Genomic DNA, 22,225 nt, shown 5'->3' with positions numbered 1-22,225 from the left:
AAATATGGTGGATTTACAGGGACTCTTGTCATTGGACGTTTATTTTAGGAAGACAGAACAAAAGTAAAGAATGTAGCTGAGTAAAAATGTCTAGAATTCTCTAATAATAATAATTTTAGCAGCAGTTTTTCTCTCCAATTTTTTTTAGGGGCCTTAAAATTGATCTTAATTTACAAGTTGCTGTAAAAATTGACTCATTGATTATTGATGTTCCTATTGGATATGGTACTGACACGATGCTGTTGTTGTATTTAGAACAACACATCCACTACCTGATGCATGTTTTTGTGTAAACGCAGGATGTACGTGAAGCGAGACGCTGAAGCCATGAAAGCCAGGACTCATCTCCAGCTTGTTCAGGTCAATCTACTCCCAACACTTTGCGTCTCGGCTCGCCTCCTCTATAATGACGTCCAACCGTGTGTGACGACGGCGCGGTCTGCATATCTAATGATGGCATTTATGACCTCTGTGGTAGAACAGACAAAGCCGTGGCTTGCAGCTACCATTAGCACGTTTCCAGCCAGGTGGTAGCTGGGAACGTTTGTGGGAGCAGAAACCATCATCGCTCATTAGGAATGAGTGGTGCTGTTCAGTCAGGTGTGTTTCAAAGAGATGCAGAGACATAATTTATGCAGATTTTTACATCAGCGTGTGTCACGAAGATGCCACGGCCACAACCGACTGTCCCGACCTCCACATGCACGCAGATGACCCTTCATCATTTCTCAAGGTCACCTTAACCTCCTTTGGGGCCACCAGACTGCAGCTCTCTGTGGAGACCCTCAGTCATCCAGGTTGCCGTAGAACTTTGGATCAAGTGAACTGGACTTCAAAATAAATGCAGGTTATTTCAGTTTCAACAACTGTCCAACCTTTTACAAAGATGTCCCATCAAATCCGGACACGTGGTTCTGGTTTCCAGACCTCCAGACCGCTTTAGAAACGCGGCGTCCAATCAGATCGGCCGCTGGCTTCCATCATGGACGGGTTAACGGACAGATGTGAGAACATTTGTCTCTGGATGACAGGAAGTTTGGAGGCAAAGACATTTAAAAAAACCTTTCAAGGATGTATTTTGTTTTTCTGGAGCTCAAACGACACTGGTTCAGAAGTCATAAAATTAATAATTTCATGTCATAAATGTTTTTAAATTTATTTTTGAAGTCAAAAGCAGCAGCAAAAATGTTAAAAATCAGATTAAACAATTTCCTCCGGGATTAATAAAGTATCTATCTATCTAAACAGCTTATTATTATTATTATTACTGGGTATTATATTTTTTTTTGGATAATTCCTAAAAAACAAACTCAGCAAACCAAAAATGCTACGACAGACAACATGAAGTCCATTTTTTATTTTTTTTTCTGACCGCAGATCGAAAGTATACAACTCAACATCATGGTTTGATTTTTATTATGAGACTCATAAATAAAAATACAAAAAATTTCCACTACAAAAACAATCTACTGTTAGTCGGATGTAAAAAAAAAAAAAAAAAATTATTTATATTTTCACTATCAAAGGCACAACATTGACTTTAGTGACAACATGGAGAACCTGCAGCATTAAATCTTTTATTTTTCCTTTTTATTTTTTCACACTCCATCAGAGAACACTGAAATGTTACAAAGAGAGGTGTCTTGATTCTACATGGAAAGGAACGAAACCAAAAAATAAAAATAAAAATAAAATAAAGGAACAACCTCTATATCAACAGACGGTGGCTATAGATTGGTGGCACAGCTCAACAGGAAACGTACTGCCACAGAAAACAAAGAACAAAAAAAAAAAGCACATTGTCGCTGGAAAAGACAAAGGACCTTTGCAAAAGCTCTAATGCGAATATTTAAAAAAAAAAAAATTATACAACTGACAACAATAAGAGACCAAAATAAAGAAAAAAATAATAATTGGGCACCTTCTAAGATTAGGCTAAGATTAGGTGCTGAGGTAGACAAAAACTATAACAATTCAAATCATAATAAAAACACTATTTTCTTAATACAGAGCAACTTGACTGGCGTTTGTGCTGTCACGACAATGGAGAAGTAGCACAGACGAGTCAGAGGAAAGACAGAGGAAAGCTTCGTTACATAAAAAGCTTCGTTATGCTTGGTCCAGACGGGGGCGATTGGTCCTCAGTGCTAAGATAAAAAAATATGTCTCGGTGCTTCGTTTACTCGAACGCTTTTCGTCTAGACCTCGATGGCACATGCGTCGCGACACTGCATGAAATGGCTACTTTGTTCTAGAAAACACCACACCAAAAACACAAAAGAGTGCCAGTTCCAGGGATGCCATGATCCTTCTAGCCACAAATTCAACACCCCCTCCCCCAAAATAAATGCATTTTGTAAAAGAAAAAGCCCAGCAAAAGGAAGGAATAGGCGGGGATACCCGAGTGCCAACCCACCACTAGGAGGGTTTCTTTCTCTTTTTTTTTTTTTAAGAGCAATTCATCAGCAAACCTGTTGCTGATCAAATTAAAGAAATATATATATATATATAAAAAAAACTTTTGCTTCCGGAAAAACAAATTACATTTCATTTGACAGCTCTGGATTTCTGTTAAATTTCCAGATGCTTTCTTTTTATCTGCCAATTGTTGTGAACGGCCTTGAAGAACAGAATCCCAGTTGCTATTTAAATGGAATTAAAGGTTTATTGCAGTCCTTGTAGATTTAAACATTTTTAAAAAAAGAAAAGAAAATCTGGTCCTTTTCGAGTGTCATGACATCCCTAGGGTTCTGGAGACACTTTTTTTTTTTTTTTTTCAATTCCTCTGAAAGTACAGAAACAAAGCGGATATAGATGGACATTTTTGTTTGAACAAATTCCATTTTTAGGCACAAAGATATTACGGAAACATTGGAGGAACACTGAGGGAAGAACTAGAACGATGTCGATGTGTATATATATATATTTTTTTTTTTTTTCCAACATAGAGAAGAAAAAAAAAGTGGCATAGAATATCATTTTTATTTTGTATCTGATCTGATTAGTGCATTTTCCCACTAATACACACACGCACACTGCTTGACACACTCTCGACGCACTCGTTCGCTCGCACGAAAAAAGTAGAAAACATTCAGAGGACGATGATAGGAACGACGTGACTGGTCAGGTCTTGCATTGGTGGTGGTTCAGACTGAGCCGTGACTGAGTATATTATAGTGGGTGTGTATTATATGAGGGGGGGAAAAAAGCCCCTCAAGCTCACAGTGTTGGAGAATAAAAGACACCGCGGGACTTTTCGTCCCCTTATATTTTTTTCTTCTTCTTCTTCTTTCAAATACAAAAACAAAACAAACGCAGACAGTCAAGTTTGATTGAAAAGTTGTGAATGACGAGTACGAACGTGTCGGTCCGGCAGCGGCCCTTTCTGCCTTTCCGTGTTTTTTTTTTGTTGTTGTTTTTTTAAACGTCATCACATACACACACACTCGTAAAATTTGTAGATTTGATAGGTTTTAGTCCTTCACCTATGATGTGACTGACATCCAGAAAGCGACACTTATTATTATCACAACATGTTCAACACACAAAAGTCCGACAATATCAAAGAGGAGCAAGGCAAAGATGATTCGACACCCAGAGAGGAAATAAAAGAAATACAAATATTTGTGCCCTGCTGTAACCCCCCTCCACAAATGGGAAAAAAGGATCGACAATGAATACAAAAATATCACAATTTTTTTTATATATCAAATCGCCTCTGGTGGCTCTTGTTTCAGGGATTCGCTCGTCTCTCAGGTGAACTTTGTGATCCGAGAGGAATCTCGATTTTCAACCCTCTTGGTTTTTTTTTTTTTTTTTTTTAATCTTCTCTGATTACCATTTAAAGTTCCAAATTGTCCATCGCACGCTTTGCATCGCTGCAAATATGACCTGTCCTGGGGAGGGGAGGTGAGGGAGAGGGGGGGGGGGGGTTCAGCGTATGTGTTGAACCTCCTTGGTTTTTTTTTCCTCGTATTTTCTTCACATTACAAAACTACACTTCTATTCACATATTTTCAAGTTTAAATTCTTTTTTTTTTTTTTTTAAACCCTCTTAAAAAGCAATAGTGCTCCCCTCTTTGTCTGATGCATCACTTAAGGCTTCAAAATTGCTTTTTTTTTTGTTGTCGCTGCTCATCTGTGGTTGCAGGTGCAGTGGGATGGGGGGGGGGACTATAAGAGAAGAATAAACATCCGTCTGAACGACTCATCAAATCCTATCCGCCTCTACTTTTTGTTATCTCTTACCCTTTTATATACATCTGGCTTAAAAACGATCATAAATCAAGTTTGACAAAAAACAAAAAAAGCATGAGATGAAGTAGCAACGCTGAAATAACGCAAAACACAAATGCAAAAAAATTTTTTTTTTTTTTAAAAATGTGCTTTTGCCTCAAAAAATTAAAAAACAAAAAACTTAGAGGTAGCTTTTATAACAAATGACCAAACTTTCTGGCTTATTAACAAACACGTTAATTCCACCAAGTTTGGTAACGAGTAATGCACAAAAGAAATACAAAATATTAGAAAAAAAAAAAAATCTCTTCACCGTGGCACTTAATTTCTCGGAGTACACATTGCTTCATCACGTTGTGCGACGCATCTTTTTTGACAAACTAAAAAAAAAACAACAAAAAACAACGCGTACACGTGAAATAAAAGGGAAAAATTAAAAATACACAAGCAACATGAGGTCACACAACAAGGTAATATTCAAGTACGATGTGTTGAGATCCAACTCAAGGTAAATAACAACAACAACAACAACAACAAGAGACGAGGGAGACGAAGCACAGGGACAAAACCACAGAGGAAGAGTCGATTTATTCTGTCGTCTTACTTGGTTGTCCCGTCAGTGATTTCCCCCCTTTTCTTCCCCCCCCTGGGGTCATTTCGATTGCCCATCTGGGGCGACGCTGGTGCTGGTTCCAAGGTTCCAGAACCAGCACCAGCGTGACCCCTACAAGGTCAGAAAACACCACGTTTCCACCTCCTACTCACCAAAACAAGCCTTTCCTTCAGCTGCACAGTGATTTTTGTTTTTCTTCCTCCAGGATGCAGTTTTATTAAAATATCTAGAGATATTTTAACAACCACAAACCGGCCCATGATGATAAATTAGCTAAGGGCTCCTGATATTAATCCTCTCCTCGGATTTTGTGTGCAAAAAATAGCAGCTTACTCACAGCGTTGTAATCATATTTTGCTCGGCGATGTGCGATATAACAACATCGTGATAATAAAGAAGCCAACTTCAGCTTTTCTCTCTGTTTCAGCCCTTTTTTTTTTTTAAAGTTAATATCAAAACTAAAAATGTAGTTTTGTAGCAAGAGGAAAAAAAGGCGGGTGAAGTGGAAGGTGGGAATTGCAAGTTTTCTGACTTCCGGTGGGGGGAATAACAGCGCCCCCCTGTGGTTGTTTTCGGATGCAGCCTTGTGGAACCCGGCTCACAGTCTTTCACATTCATATTTTGATGCCACGTAAACAGTCTTCGTCCTGCTCGCTGCGCCGCCGTCCGTCACGGCGTGCGTCTAAGGCTTTTCCCAGCGCTTCATTGACATTCGCTCCAAGTCGCGGGGACTCACGCGGAAAAGCAGACCTTTCGACCATGCCCCTCCCTCCCCTTTTTTTTTTTTTGTTTCGCCGCCATGCCGGCGAATTGACAGATCTGCTGCGGGTGTGTCGCTGTTTGTGTGTCAGTTTGTGCACTTCATTAATAGTGTGTGATAAGAGTCATCCGGTGAACGTTTATGGATAGAAGCAGTCCGGTTACCTATGGCTGGGTGTAATGTGACATACTGTGATATAATGAGCAGAGATATAACTTTGATAGACATCGAACAGAGACTGTCGTCGTGATTCGTTGTACCTGTGCAATCAAGCCGCGATAAACTAAGTTGAACGACAGAACGAAAAAGAAACAAAAATGATGAAAACTGAGGCGCGTTGGCCTCCGTCGACGATGACTCCACTTTCTCCAGGAGATGCAGAACCAGGAAGACTATACTGAGAAAACGTCCAATGGAAAAAAAAAGAAAAGAAAAAAAGCAGCAGCAGCACCAACATCTTCCTCCTTCTCAACCAATCAGATTGCTTGGTTTGTCTACAGGCTCCGCTTGCTGATTCTCAGGGGCTGTCGGATCTCGACTGAAAGGTTGTGATGTGCATTTCTTTAGTTTAGTCAGTGTCAAATGGTGAGACTTTGGGAAATATATGTTGGTTTGTAACGTCTAGCAGATAAAAGTTCGCAGTTCGTGAGGCACGATGAAGCCTCAACTGATATATTCACATCTTTTTCATCTGATCCGGACTGAGAATTAACGGATAAACCAACACAGGACAAAAACAAGACCTTTCTTGTCTTGAAAACTTACTTCCTGTCACAAACTGGTAGGGTTAGAAAGCCCCTGGGAATCAACCAATGAGAATCCCCGAACCGCCTTTTTTCCGTGCAGCCCTCTGGCATCACGGCGCTGCCTAAAACCAAATAAACCAGATGTAGTGAATGACCCGGTGAATCCGAACAATGGCGGAGAATCTCTCTCTCCGAGTCCAAGACGTCGCCGTTTAACCCCTTCGCCGCTGCATTTGCGCGAAAAGAAAAAAAAGGAAAAGAAAAGAGCAAACAAACCGTCTTTGCTTCCGCGTCTTCGTCGTTGCTTCAACCGATAGGTTCCCCCACCCCCCCCCACACACACCCTTTTTCCTCTCAACCCCATCCCCCACCCTCAAAACGAGCCCCCCTTCCTGTCGTCCGCCCACCCGGCCCCTCAGACGTAGCAGAGGTACAGGTAGGTCTTCTCTATGCGCCAGTCCGGCGGGACGTCCTCGGGCTTGTGGCCCTTCATGTGCTTCTGCATGGCCGACAGGCTGGGGCAGTACTCCAGGCAGATGGTGCATTGGTAGGGCGAGGCGCCGTTGTGGGTGCGCAGGTGCTTGATCATGGCGGAGTAGTCCCTGGATCGCTGGTGGCACAGCTTGCACTCGAATGGCTTCTCACCTGCAGAGTAAAAGTGGAAGACAGCGAGAGTTTCAGCGCCGCGGCCCCCCTGTTGAAGGCTGATGTGACTGTTAAGCAGGAAATAAATGCGTTTGATTCGAGGATCAATAGAAACAGGAAGAAAAGCTGATTAGTCCTGGAGGTGTTCGCTGAGAATTAAGCCGCTTTTGTCATTCGCGGCAGGAAAACAACACGTTACGTGCTTCCGTATTGTTCCGTGATCTGTTCGGGAACGAGACGACATCGGGGCGGCGCCGTCGACGACACGCGAGCGGCTGAAGGCGTCCGACAGGGAGAACCGTGGCAGCTGTCTGGCTGTGATTTATGGTTTTCACGGCATTTTTTTCAACATCACACCATTTTCCATACGATAAGAAGACAAAATCACCTGTCAGTGACGACATTTTATCTATCAATAGTTGAAACTGGGATTCGAAAATGACTTCAGCTCCCAACAATCCTAAAAAAATAACACCGTCGAGGTAGCGGCGGTGCATTTCCAACCCTTCTATTAAAAAAGCCCGATCCAGGTTGAGACACGTTGTGTGTCAAATATTAATAAATCACTGCCGTGTCATTACAGCATACATACGTGTTTGAATAAGTCCCAGCATGTGAAACCTTCTTTTTTATTTGTACTTATGACTTTTTTGGTCCATTAGAATATCTGTTGTTCCTATAATTGGTCCGTGAAGAGAATAAGTGACAAGTCAAACCTCGGCAGTGTTTTCCCACCCGTCTCTGGGGGACTTACTTTAGCGACTTTAACGTCGTCACAAACGACCGAAACGATTGCGGAAATCTTTGAAAATACGAACCCGTCTTTTGATTGTGTGTGTGTGTGTGTGTGTGTGTGTGCGCGGGAGCAAAACTTACAGGAAATGAAATAAAATATATAACTCGTAAAACTTTATTAAGATCTAAATGGGTTAAAAATCCAGGAATATGCAGTCAAATGTCTGCCATTTCTTTTGTAATCCATCTAATCTACGCTTCATTATGCAAAATGCAGCTGCCGGCATGGACAGCTCCTGAAGGTGTCATAAATCAAAGAGCGGCGCCGCTTTCTTCCTGGGGTTGGTGTGTGTGTGTGTGTGTGTGGTGGTGGTGGGGGGGGGGGGGGTTTGCTGCTATATTCGGGAGGTACATTTCAATTCAGCAACAGCAGCGGTCCTAAATGTGCTAATGATTTGAGTGATGGCGGGGAATAATCCACCAGCAGACGCAAATTAGACATGTAAATGCTGACCTTTCCCAATGGCATTTGAAATGAGCTGTCGGAAGCCATCTAGCTCGCCGCTCGCTGTCAACCTTTCAGCCGGAGCCGAATCGGAAGGCCTCCGCGCCACCGCCGACGGGTTCGCTCTGATCTTTTGGAAGCGATAGTTAACCTTGACCTCCGCCTTCTAAGGGCTCGCAATTAAGACGCCTTTTTTAGCCAATGAGCATCTCTGATGGCCGTCGTGGCGTGGCGTCGCTTGGCGGCGGCGGCGCGGACGCCTCGCATTCTGTTCATATTGATAACCGGACTGTAAAAACAGGGTCGCCTCACATAACCAGCTAATAATGAATTGCAAATGAGGTTGGGGTATCGATTCGACATTGGCATTTGGGATGTGTGGATAGAAGCGGGAGGCGGGAGTTGGGGAGGGGGGGGGGGGTGGTGGTTAGGTTGCCAATGTCGATGATTCATCAAGCAGCTCCCTTTTGTGCGAGGTGGCCTTTGACTGTGAGCTTGTCACTTGCTCTTGTTATCTGCTGTTGCTCCACGACTTAACGCAAAGCCCCTTCCCCACCCCCCACACAAAAGGGGGAAAGGGTGGACGAAGGGGAGCCAATTATTGGACAGGCTGCCTCGATAGTGTGGCTTAACAGCTGGCTTATTGAATGTGAGATGGGGAGGGCCAATGCGGGGTGTGTGTGTGTGTGTGTTAGAGGAAAAAAGACGTGGTGAGGAAGCGTTAAGGTTTTGGCCGCGTGCCATCCTGGCGAGCGCTCCTGGTGTCCTCGTTCGAGTCTGGTGCACAGCTCGCACTCGTTTCTCCAGGGCACCCAGCTTATCACTGTGTCAACATCTTTATGGGGCTCTAAATATACTGCAATCAATACAAAGTCTTCCGAGACATCCGTCTACTGTATCACGGCAACAAAGATACTCATCTGGTTGGGATTGGTCTGAGCGGCTCGGCAAACAAAAGTCTGCGTTGTATTTCCGATCACGTTATGGACCGCTGAAGAATGACATCAGATATACGTATATGATGGAAAATACGGTTTTAAAGAATTAAAATAAATATTTTAAATATTCATATTGATGATCATGAGACGAGAACAGTCTCATGTCTGGTTTTCCAGGTTTAAGCGAGGACATTGTTAGCTTAGCAATGTGAAAAATGTAACTTCCTTCCCCTCCTGGAGATCAATATTTAATCTTATGTTGGTTGTTTAAGATTATTATTTTTATTGGGGACCGTTAAAAGATTAGAAATGTACTCTGCAGCTCGGTAGGTTGACGGTGGATCGATGCGTGATGGGGTGGCGGTACCTGTGTGCACACGGTAGTGGGTCTCCAGCTGGTGCTTGAGGCTGAACTTCTTCCCACAGCCGTTACATTCATAGGGCTTCTCCCCGGTGTGGATGCGTTTGTGGCCCTTCAGAGTGCTCTCATCCCGGAAGCAGCTCCCGCAGAACTCACACTCGTACGGGTGGTCCCCTGCTGGAAGGTGCAGGGAAAGAGAAGTTCACTTCACCTGAAGACCAAGGTGAACCCAACTTAAATTAAACTTAACCCTGATCCAACCCTACCAAATGTCACCCTACCCTAAACCTAACCTCACCTAACTCAACCCGATCTTACCCTAACCCAACCTCACTGAATCTTAACCCTAAATCAACCTATCCCAATCTAACCATACTAAACCCGAGCTCACTTAAACCTGAGCTCACTTATACCTAACTTAAGCGAACTCAATCTAACCACAGCAAAACCTAACCTCATCTAACCCAAACTACATCATAAATTAACACAAACACACATAACCCTGAAATAAACCTAATCTGACCCAAACCTATCCCTTTCTAGCCCTAACTTAACCTAACCCAATCGAACCACAAAAAACCCAATCTCACATAATCCTAACCAAACTCTAACTTAAACCAACCATACCTAACCCTAACTTAGGCTGACCCTATTGTATCCCAGTCTAACTCTAAATTAACCTGACTTAACCTCACCTCACTAAAACCTAAACACAAAACCTAACCCAACATAATCCTAACCCAAACCGAGTCTAACTTTATTTAGCTTTTTTTCAAGCTGTTCATATCTTCTGCTTTTAAAACCTGGATGAACAAACGAGCCCCAGACCAACATATTTCTGTCCGTGTGATTTCACAGCTCGTCATCAGCATACGTTCCGTTTCTACAACCGTGTTCTCGCTCACAGGGCGCCGTGTTTTCACCTGCTAAGCACGAGGCTAATTTTAGACCCCTGGGCTGGTAGCGGATGTACAGTATGTGGAATGAAAACGACAACACGTCCCACTCCTGGGGGCCGCCAGAGCCCGGGACCCCCGCAGGGGCGGGAAGGGGGGCTGTAATGGATATTCAGACGTCAATGATCGGGGATATTATGATTTGCGGAATGCTCTCACCGCCTCCATCAACCTTCCCCCGCCAGCTACGCCTCTCCAGCCGAGTGAGACCGCGGTTATCTATTAATGCGTTTCACTCCACCACTACAGGTTTAAGACGCCATCAATGACCTGTGCCTTTCATTATCTGCCAGCGTCGTGCCGGGGAATAAATTACATTCCTCGTTCTGAGATGCCACCCCGTCGTCAGGCGACAAAATGTCACTTCAATCCTCCAATATTTTATTTACATACAGCTGTCACACGTGATTCGGTTTATTTAGGAGGAGCGACGGGAGGCGGATCGCCATTTAAATGCCGATCACATCTATAGGTGTGCAAATACTTTAATGAATAAAATGTTCTCCGCGTCTGGCCGCGCTGGATGCCTTCCCATTAAAAGGAAAGCTTTGTCGGGGATGGAGTGGTGTGGGTGGAGGGATAAAAACCGAGACAGGGATGGAGCAGAGGGGGATGCGGGTGCATACGGTTGGTGGCGGTGGGGGTTAGGGGTAAAAAATCAATAAAAGTGACAGTCTTTATTTGTCTGCGTGAAGTTATCAGTGGCTCCCGCTGTAAGACATTGTGCTCTTTCTAGCGTTTCAACCACAGCAGAGATCACAATCCATCACGGGGAGCTCGGTGGGCTCGCGCAACGCCGCATGAATAATAATGGAGTTCAGATTCACCTGCCTTTAATTAGGGCCCAGGATCAGACGGGCGAGTGGGATGCCAATACTCCAGAGGAGGCCTGTGGAAGGTTATTTACGCTTAATGTCCTGCTGTCTCGCTAACGTGCTAAAATATGGCTTTTCTACCTCGGATTATAAATATGGAGACTTGTGTACATGCTAAAAATCTTTCAGTCGCTTTCGCAATGACTTACGGTTGCAAAACGCAAATAAAAACATGCAGGTCATGTGACCGGGTGCGACCTATCAGACGCAAACACGTCCGCCGTCAGCCAACAAACAGAAGGTCACGACATGCAAATGGGGTCACCGTCCGGCGTCCCGTTTGTCTCCAGGGTGAGTCGCGTTCGTTCCAATTCCAGGTGGATCCCCCCCCTCCCCCCCGGTGGCCACTGGGGGCCGCCAGAGTGCAAAAAGCTACACGGCCTGAGCTGCAAGTAAATCAAACGCAATCCAATAATCACCTTGTGAGGATGTAAAGGGGGGGGGGGGGATAAAGCTGTCCCCCCCATCATCCCTTCTTTCCCTTCCTCTCCGGTGTGACCACATGGCGGGGGGCGCAGATGACGACCCCTGCATAGTGAGGTGGAACCCGAGCGCGGTGAGTGGACCCCCGAGCATCACCACCTGCGTCTCCTGAATCACCCCCCCACTACATTTACCACCCCCCCTCCCCCCCACGACTCTATCACCACCTCTGACACCCAAAAAGCCTGCTAAGGGTGGCTGTACCCACGGGCACCCGGGGCGTGTTCATTATATGCTGTAAGAGGCTGTAAATCAGGCTCCATGACTGCCAGGACCAGCACTGCCCCCCCCCCCCCCGCTGCCCCTCATACACACACACACACACACACACACACACACACACACACACACACAACACACACTCTCCGTCTGGCTGTAGCGCTATCAAATACAGCTGCGAACACAAAACACCCAGCCATAGCAGACAGCAAATTGGCTCCGGGTTAAAAAAAAACACACAACTCACACACACACACACACACACACACACACACACACACACACACACACACACACACACACACACACACACACACATTTATATACAGACACACACACACACATTTATATACAGACAGTGCACAACAACAGAATAATAATGAAGGCCTGGTCTGTGTGTGGTGAGAGGTGTTGGGAAGGGGAACAGCACAGCTGCCATGACTCCCACTGTAATAAGCTCACGCTGTGTTGTGCGTCTATATTGTACATATATGCAATAAAGATGTGCAAACAACACACACCACCTCTCCGCCTGTCAACACAACTAAAGTGGAGGTAGAGGAAGAAAATGAGAAGAAGCGAGGGAGGAGAAAAAAAAAGATTAAGATGCTGAAATAAGAGCTGGTGAGTCAGATTTTTATTTTGTGTGTGTGTGTGTGTGTGTGTGTGTGTGTGTGTGTCCGTGTCCTGAATGGCGATCCGGTCGGTGTCAGAGTCGGAAAACCCAGCAGGGCTGCGTTGGGAAGATAAGCCGGCAGACAGGTAAAATGAAGCGCGCGTAATGAATGCCTTTAAAAGAGCGTGTGGCGGATTCTTCTGCTGTCAGGCGACTCGACGCGACGCTGACTCAACCGCTGAAGCTGCTCCGTCCAAACAGGCTCAAGTCGGACGCTGGAAGTGGAGATCTGGATATTTAAAGGCTGGGATTTCTTTATTTATTTGTGATTTTTACATGTGTGGCTCTAAATGTTTATATGCTGCAGGATAATGGATAACACGGAGGCATCATTACGCCACTAAACCTCATTAATGACACCGTTAAACAGCTGCGTGTTAAAAACCCTGACCTTGAAACGCCGCTCTGACGGTAATCATAACCGAGCGGAGCCGGCGGGTTTCGATTTTAATCGTGAGATTTCCTCCTAAAAGTTTGTCTGACTTTACAAGCGCTGTGATTTAAAATGTGAAATAAAAAATAAAAAAACTCCATCAGATATACGGAGGGTCCTTAAACGCATCACGATGCAGAGCTGAGCTCAACAGGTGCAGCACTGGATGCATAAAGAGAGAATTAACTTTAAAGGTAAAATAGACAAGAATGATAAGGATGTATTTATGATATTTATGATAAACTGTCAGATTTCAAATTAATGTTCAATTAAAAGGTGCTACTTTCACATATTTGCTTAGAAATAAAATATTTTTTAGCAGCTCATGCATAGAATTTTAAACATAAATACTCAGATCAGGGTAATAAACGCGTCTCCTGAGGAACAAACAGCCTCCATGGGGGTAAATGCGTGCGGTGGACGTGCTGAAGTGTGGATGAGATTCTTAACATCAAAGCATGCATGCATTTTTATTTTTTTATTTCTTATTCTAGGATAAATTAGGACCTATTTCTGGAAACCATTTGCGGCTGCGTGAGTTGCTGACTTTATAATCCCCCCTTGCACACACACACACACACACACACACACACACACACACACACACACACACACACACACACAAAGAGGCTGCACATCATTTTTAAAACGATTGCTTTCACGGCTGGCTCATTGTGATTTAACACACACACACACACACACACACACACACACACACACACACACACACACGGCGGTGGGGATGAGCTTCAAAATGGCACGAATGCGAGCCGAGGTGACATTTGCGTCGCCCGGGCGGTGCAGGTGGATCGGAGGCGGCGCTCGCCATCCTCTCCCGTGTCTGGGAGACGGGAGCAGATGTGCATGGCGCTACTGTACCGGCGGCTCCAGCTGCCCCCCCCCACCACCACCACCACCTCCACTCTCCTCCACCATCACACACTAATGGTGTATTCGCCTGACTTGTAAATAGGGCCGACTGCTCTCATCTCGCTGCCTTTCGTTTCAAATATTTATCCGTGAGCTGGTGAGCTAAATCGGCTCTGACAGGGAGACTGTTATTTAAGGTCGCAGACAGGCGAGGGGGTGAGGCAGGGATGGAGGGGGGGGGGGGTGAGGGACGAAAAAAAGCATCCAACCCTCCTCTGCTGCTGAGATGGGATTCATTTCCATGTGTTCATATTCTGTCATGGTTACGTTTTGTGAATAGCTGCATCCCTCAGACTCTCTCTTTACCAGGCATTAGCATCCCGGCTTCACCTCAGCAGCCGGAGAGAATCACAAGTGGACTGAAGGGAGGAGAAAACAACAACACTCACTGTAAATAAGCGTCTGACTGCGGCGCCATCCATTCCGCTCCCGACCTGAATTAATGCTGTTTATTCAGCGGAGCTAAAGTTTGCAGCGTGAACGGAGCAGAGGAACATTCATTCCTAAAATAAAACACGGCTGTTTGCTTTTGTTTTACAGTGGAAGCTACATTTTTAACCCACAAAACAAACTGTCACCGTGCAACAAACTGATTGGTCGGATTTAGATGGAGGAAGACTAGAAAGCTTTATCTCTGGTTATTTATTCCTACATCATGAATCACAGTCATTTCATCAGCCAATCAGAGCAGGAGGAGGCTGTGCCGGATTGCTCATGACCGACCACGCCCCGCTCTGCCTCTGATTGGCTATGGAATTACGTTGATAATTCTCACATTCAGGGACTTAATAATAAACGACATCTAATATATAGTAATTGAAGCTCCGCTCAAACTATTCCGAGATAATTCCAAAGATTTAAATCGTCAGAAATAAAAATCCTGTGACGTCACGGCGACCACGCCCGTCTGCTCCGCTCCATTAGAGGTTCGCTGGAAACAGATCAAATTCAGTTTTGAGACTTAAAAACGCAGACAAAAAAATAAATAAATCGGTGATGCAAGCGCAGTGCAAATTTTGTACTTCAGCATAACTATCATAGTTGAGGAATTTCCCCGACTAGAGATGCAGCTGCAGCGTCGCACCGGAGGCCCTGATGGAAAATGGGTTAGCCCCCCGGAGGGGTGAATTATTACTACCACAGGAAGCCGTGCACAGTATAAAACACACATATTTACATCAGCGACGGCCTTCCACCGACCTGTGTGTGAGCGGAGGTGACGCTTGAGTGCAGTATGGCTGGGGAAGGTCCGGTTGCATTCGCTGCAGATGTAGCTGCGGACGCCGGCGTGGACCTCCATGTGCTGCTGCAACGCCGTCTGGGTCTGGAAACGCTTCCCGCAGAGCAGGCAGAAGATGGCCATGTCCGAGCCTGCAGGGAAAAAACAAAAAAGGACATTTTCTAGCATCTTCTTTTTTAATAATCAGGCAACATGGAAGTGGGTCCAGACTGAGAGAAATAGATCCGAGTTGTGTTATAAATGATTTTCTTGCTTTAGAACCCAAGGCCACAGATCACACTCTGGTCTTGTGTCAAACTCATGGCCCCGGGGGCCAAATGTGGCCCTCCACATCATTTTAAGCGGCCCGCGAGAGCATAAAAGGTCAGTTAAAAAAAAAACAACAAAAAAAAAAAGTTCAAAAGTGTGCTTTGAGCAAAACTACATTTCCCACAATGCAGTGATTCAGCCCATTTTAACTCTGATTCTATTTAATCATTGGACAGTTTGATCTTTGAATGATGGAGTTTTGTGGGTTTAATAAAATGAAAAATATAACAAAGCAACAAGTGAACATTTTTTCTGTGTAACTGCAATGTTTGTAACTTGAATGTTTGTAGCTTGAATGTTTGTAACTTGAATAAGCAATAAATGGATGGATGGATACTTTTTTTTTATCCTAAACTGGGAAGCTTAAAAAAGTTATTTAACATTAAGTCGTAGTTACATTTATTTTCCATAACATTGAGTTACATTAGATGACTTTTACACACCTGTACTACAGCATACGCATTAATGTAGGCGCGACACGTTCCAGTTTATCTGCCGTCATTAGCTGCGAGTCGTATTTATAGGATTAAAAGGTGTGCAGAATACTCATCTTTCAGGGAGGTGGGTAAAAAGATAAAGATCTCCGATGCAATACTTCAATCCAGTGTCGACTCGACGTGAGCGCCGAGCATTTTTCTCCAACGGAGATAAAGAGCGCAAACACATAAAAATCACAAACACATGGGAACAGACCCACACACACACACACACACACACGGTCGCAACACGCCGCCTTCAACACACTCCCTTCACACTTTTTCAATTACCAGGCTGGGGGAAAACTCTGGGGAAGGACTGAGTGTTTGGAGCTCAGTTTCTATTTCATCAGTCAATAACACATCTTTGGGGCAAAGCTGACACTAATTTAAAAATCTATGAAGAGCAGCCCGCCTCATGTTCATAACCACCGAAGGAGGGAGGGAGGAGGGCCCACGACAGTCCCCCCCCCCCCCACAGACAGATCAATCACCGTCTCAGCCGCTCTGCACGCTAAAGAACCAGGATGGAGGGAGGAGGAGGAGGAGGAGGAGGCGCTGGAGAGGGGATGATGGGAAAGGAGGAGGAGAGAGGAGAACGGCTGGATGGCGAGGTAAAGATTGGAGATTCGTTTAAAAGCGAAGGGAAAATATTCCACTGCGTGGAGGAGAGGGAGAAATATCGACGAGGCTTCTCCTTCCAATTTTAAAGCTTCGGTTTTTGATCGGAGAGACGAGCGTCTGCAAGTGGGAGGGGGCAGACGTTTCATTACATCCCTGTTTGGAAAGTCTGAGGCGCTAATCTGTTAGCTCTGCAGGCTAGGAGGATTCTAGCTGATGCTACGTAGCATATGCACATGTAACTAATGCTAAACCAGTTTTCTCCGTGATGGATTTCTCTCCTCCTCCTCCTCCTCTCTGCTTTCATCAATGAAGGAGATATCGACTGGGGTCGACCCCCCCCGCCCCCCCCCATGACTTCAGGTACTTAAAGCAGCTTTGACGGACAGGAACGCCTCCGACTCTCTAACTTAACTCCCTCGCTCAGTAGAATATCGTGTATTCTAGGTTTCATCCGTCGTCGTCGTCCTCCAGGGCGCTCCTGGGAAGTTGGAAACAGACGCGCCATTATTATCGGAGGGGACGACCCCCCCCCCCCATTCGACGGAAGGAAGTGGAGAGAGAGAATTAAGGTGGAGAATTAGAGGAAGAAGAAAAAAAAAAAAGGTTGAGGAATGTAAAAGGTTATCAGACCTTTGACCCCCCCCAGGTCGAGGCCGAGGCGTGGACGCGAGTGAAACACGAAACCGGCGCACACTTACATGCAAACAAAGACGGCAACTGAGCTGCGGAACAAAGAGAAGAAGAAGAAGAAACACGTAATGGAGAAAGACGTGGACTTTGAAGTGGCGTGCAGCTGCAGCGGCGAATCCCGTCGCGCTCACATGTCATCTTTGAAAGATGACACTTTAGGACGCTTCTGTCGGCGTGTTTTTCAAAGCAGCCTGAGATGAGAGGGGGAACAGATAATGTGCCGGTGAAGAACAAAAGGTACATTTAAAAATACACGGGGCGGCGCGCAGCGTCTGTCGCCATCGCTGCTCGTCACATGACCGTCAAACACGCCGATTGACGCGGGTTCACGTCCCGTTGGCGACGTCTAACAGTAACTTGTCTACATCCGGCGTTCCCTAAAGGACGGGATCCATGGAATTAACTTCATTTCTTCTCAGAAGCTCTGGGATCTGTTATAGTTTCTCTTTTTGGAAATAAACCCGACGTGTTATTTTACTTTCGTCACGTGCGATCGTTCGATTTGAGCCGAGCGTTTGCTTATTTTTACGTCTATCTCTTCACCGTGGGCGGGACTTACGTCAGTCCTCAACACACACACACACACACACACACGAACAGCGAAGAGGAGACGCATGAAGGTTACTAGAGTTGACATCTCATTAAATTAGATCTTGTTACTTCTTCCTCTGTTTTGTTCGGGTTCAGATGCGACATGAATCAACAGGCGGATGAGCTTTTGCTTCAGTTTCAAATGAGATCTGAAAGAAATTCTACACCTCCCTCCCCCCTCCCCCCCAAAAAAAAGATAGAAGTGGATTTTTTGGGGGCGAAAAACAACAAACAGGTTGAGGTGACAGAAAAGGTTTAGATGCTACCTGACTGTGTTGCCCATAGCAACCCAAGAATGAATCAGACTAATGCGATAACGCGACACGCTTCCTACGTGGTGCGTTAAAAATACTCTGATTGGCTGTCAGAGAGCAGGAAGCAGGTGAGTCTGGACAGGAAGTCGATATCACTGGAACCCACGATGATTTCACTCATTCACACCTCTTCTGCTTTAATAATCATCAGGATTACATTCAAGCGCGATTTGAACCCCATCGTGCTCATCTATACCACATGTGTCAAACTCATGGCCCGCGGGCCGAATGTGGCCCTCCACATCATTTTATGTGGCCCACAATAGAAACAAGCAAACACATTTTTTTCTGTGCAAATACAACATTTGTAACTTGAATAAGTAATTAATTTAGTTAATTTACATTAAGGAGTAGTTACATTTAGTTACATTTATTAGTTATATTTGGCCCTTTGAGGACAGCCATTATAATGATGTGACCCTCGGTGAAAATGATCTACCTTCACCTTTATTCCTACAAACCAGAGCCTGGAGTAAAATGTGGGATGAACTCTGATTAGAGCGAGACAAAATAAAGTGGAACAAACGCTACAGTGAGTAAAGGGAATAAAGTGTGTGCAGGGAAGTGACTTAAAGTGTTTTAGCTCCCTGATAAATGAAAAGAGCAGCGGAGAGATAAGCAAAGCGAGTTAGGGTTTGGGGAAAAAAAGAAAGAAGTTGACCCAGGAGGTCCATTACAGTGTAAAATTGAGTCAGGGGCAAAGTGACACCTGAATGGAGGGGCTGGAGGAGCAGCAGCGAAGCCGGGGACCAGCTTTGGTATAATTTACCACCTCTAACCAGTCGCTCTCTCTCTCTTACCTTCTCCCGCCATCTATTTATAAAGGCTGGGGCAGTTTGGGAGTCTTTGTGTGCGGGCATGGCAGCGCCGCTGGTGTCTTAATGTGCCTGGAGTGGCAGGGCTGCTGTTATTTAAGCGGAGGATGGACCCAGCCCGGTAATGGAGAGAAATACTCCCCAATGGGAGGTGACAGTGGCTGGATAGGCTCGGAGAGAAATGGCCTAAGGGACACTTTTTTCCCCCTGATTCTTGGATAACCACGCGCCCATGAACCCAACGGGCATTAAAAAAAAATCCCCTCCAAAATATCCCAATTAATGGCCTCGAACTACTTTTAAGGGCCTCGGGGTCTCATTGCATAATTTCATTGCTTTTATAACATCTTGTGAGAAGCATCGCTCCATTAAGAGGACAATGAGGCCCACAGAGAAGTCGCCAAAGTCCGCCGGATTTGGATTTAGGGATTTTTTTGCCGATTAATCCACAAGAATGCGAGCACTAAAGCTAAAGTGCAGGATTTCCTCAAAAATCTACAGGTAATTGAAGATTCTACAACATGTTGGTGCTTCTGGAAACCTCAACTGAACCTCACAAAAGAAATGCATCCACAGAACTGTTTGGATGCATGTGGCCTTGAAGCCAACCAGGAAGCTGGGATGTTTAACGCCTGGAAGACACGCTTGAAGACGGTCCTTATAAACTCTTCCTGAAGTCTTGAACTGTAGACAGTTAAAGGCGTCCTAGCCGAGGCCTGCAATGCAGCACGATGAACAGAGGACCTGCCAGAGTTAATGAGGCAGAGAGCAGTGGGACCTCAGCACAAGGTGTTCAATCACAGGCCATTACCACGGCTCTCAACCTCTGTTACTGCTTCCTCTTGTCAATAGTGATCCATAATAAACTATACTTTATCTACAGGGAGGGGAGCCCGGTTGGCAAAGCGTTGGCTCCCGTGTCCTAAAGCAACTGTCGATGATTCCAGTGTCACCGTCGTTGCCTCCAAGTGCTGCCTTTACATATATCTGATGCAACTGCCTCGCTTAATCTCAAGGTTGCGTATTTCTGACATCAATCTCTCCTTTTGTCTCTCATTGATGATGTCATCCTCTCGGAGGATAGCCTGAAACCAGAGATGCAGATATCTGCTCCGCTTTATTCGAACACGCATCTCCATTGTCGTCAAATCCCCCTCCGTCTCCCCCAGAACCCGCGTCATCATCTTGCAAGACAGGTTAGCGCCGCCTTTTAAAGCAGCCGGATCAATCGTCCCCCCCCCCCAACTCCCTCCGTCTCGCCTCGGACGACTGTTCCTCTGCAGCGGCTTCGGCAATCACTCACAACAACACCTCCCAAATGGGTGCTCCGCTGAATACTGAGCTCGGCTAGCCGCCACCGCCTCATTGACGCGGTTGAGTCCCGACGATCAACGGGGGAGGGGACACTTCATCTATAATGTTTGCTGTAATCAGCCTTCATCACACATCAGATCTCAGCAGCGCCCCGAAAAGGTCACCAAACACCTTCATACCCCTGCCCCAACGGGACGCCACCAACAAATAAATGCCTTCTGATATTTACTCTTGTATGGGTTGGAGGGTTGTCGTGCTATTTTTCATCATTTCTGGCATATCGCCCCCCCCCTCAGCTGGACTCCTCGGGGCTGCTGCCCGTCTGGGGAGAGAGACCAACTACCATGCATAAAGATTTACCACCCAAGGCGTTCCTCCAACCCTGCAACCGCCGACGACCTTACCCCTTAGACGCACACGTACACTGATCGGGGGTAACAAAGACTTGTCAAAGATTTAATAAGATTGAGATTTAATGAGGATCATCAGAAGTCAGGAGGTGAAGGAAATCTTTCCAGATGATCTCTACAGTAGAATCTCTGTTATCTCGCAAAATTGCAAAATAAAACCAAAATTAGCTTGTTTCACCGAGACTATGTCTTAAGGTAACAGCGCAGGAGGCATCCAAGACGAAGACTATCAACAGCTTCCCGAGGACAACAAAGATGAAGATCTGGACAGGGGCAGGGTAAACAAGTTGTCATCTGAGGAGCAAATTTAATTCGTTAATTTCTCTGACTGACACGACAAAGTCGATCTCGCTTTACCGCTAATTTCTCACTCTCCGCACCGTCGGTGAACGCCTCATTATATTACGATCAAACCGGCGTAGCGTCGCCGTCGCCCGCCCCCCCCCCAAAAAAACCCTTCGTCGTTCAGACGTACAGTAAAAGGCATGCGTTCCGTTTGTCGCTCTGGGAAAACGTCTAGAAAACCAATTTGTTTTTTAACAGCGGAGAGAATAACGGCCGGCTTTTTTTTTTTCTTCCCCGCGCTCGCAAAACAATTCCAGGAGATTCCGTTTCATTCTGCACGAGTCCCCAACACCGACGGCGGAGGAGGGCGACCGCATGGTGGCTAACGGAAACATGAGGTTTACGTAACAGGCGTTGCATCCAAATTACGTCACTCAACGCGACCTGGGAAGATCATCTCCTGTGTGACACGCCGAGTAAACATCTTGGGTTAAGATAGGGATTAAGTGAGGATTACTATTTCAGGCCTTGACATCTGCTTTATGTCCTGAGATTTCCCCCCAAAATTCCTATTCCAGGAGCTTCCAAATATTCCAGACACGCTAGGATAAATTTGCGTGTGCGCAGCTACGTTAAAACCCCGATGAGGACCAATCCGGCGGCGACACACGGCCGATTCGCTGAGGGACGAATGAGGAATCACACGAGCCGCCGTGCAGCCGACACACTCTGCCCCCGCTGTGCTTTGTTTGTTTCCTCGCCGCCCCCCCCCACCCCTACACTCTTCCATCGGGTGGCGATAATTCACGTCTGGGGGCCCGCAGCGGCGGCGCTGACATTGTAAGATTAACTGCTCCCAGTTAGATTAATGCCACCAGATGCCAGGCGAGATGCCATATTAATTACCCAGCGATAATGTCAGCACAACCATATGGCAGCTCAACTGGCCATTTAGTTGACAGGGAGAGGTCTTTATAGCGCCGCCAATGTCCCGTCATCTCGCACGGCGGCGGCGTCGCCATATTCCCTCCCTTACTGTAACCGCC

The 22,225-nt window shown here is 45.7% G+C and overlaps 1 protein-coding gene across 2 annotated transcripts in view; it reads right to left on the bottom strand.

The window, feature by feature from the left end:
• Window positions 1-6,743: 6,743 nt before the first annotated feature.
• Window positions 6,744-22,225, bottom strand: part of zbtb16a (zinc finger and BTB domain containing 16a) — a 103,056-nt gene continuing 87,574 nt past the window's right edge. The window contains exons 5-7 of one of the 2 annotated variants that reach the window (XM_068332108.1): window positions 15,312-15,482; window positions 9,546-9,716; window positions 6,744-7,000 (exon numbers count right to left, since the gene is read on the bottom strand). In XM_068332108.1, the coding sequence (XP_068188209.1) occupies window positions 6,771-7,000; window positions 9,546-9,716; window positions 15,312-15,482 (572 nt within the window). In that variant the 3' untranslated portion in view covers window positions 6,744-6,770. The remainder of the gene's footprint in view (window positions 7,001-9,545; window positions 9,717-15,311; window positions 15,483-22,225) is intronic. The other variant, XM_068332109.1, reaches the window with a different exon arrangement.

This window comes from Antennarius striatus, chromosome 13 (genome assembly GCF_040054535.1).
Source record: "Antennarius striatus isolate MH-2024 chromosome 13, ASM4005453v1, whole genome shotgun sequence".
NCBI classification, from domain to species: Eukaryota; Metazoa; Chordata; class Actinopteri; order Lophiiformes; family Antennariidae; genus Antennarius; species Antennarius striatus.
Note: the sequence above shows the minus strand (reverse complement) of the source record. Positions and strands in the feature narration are given on the sequence as shown.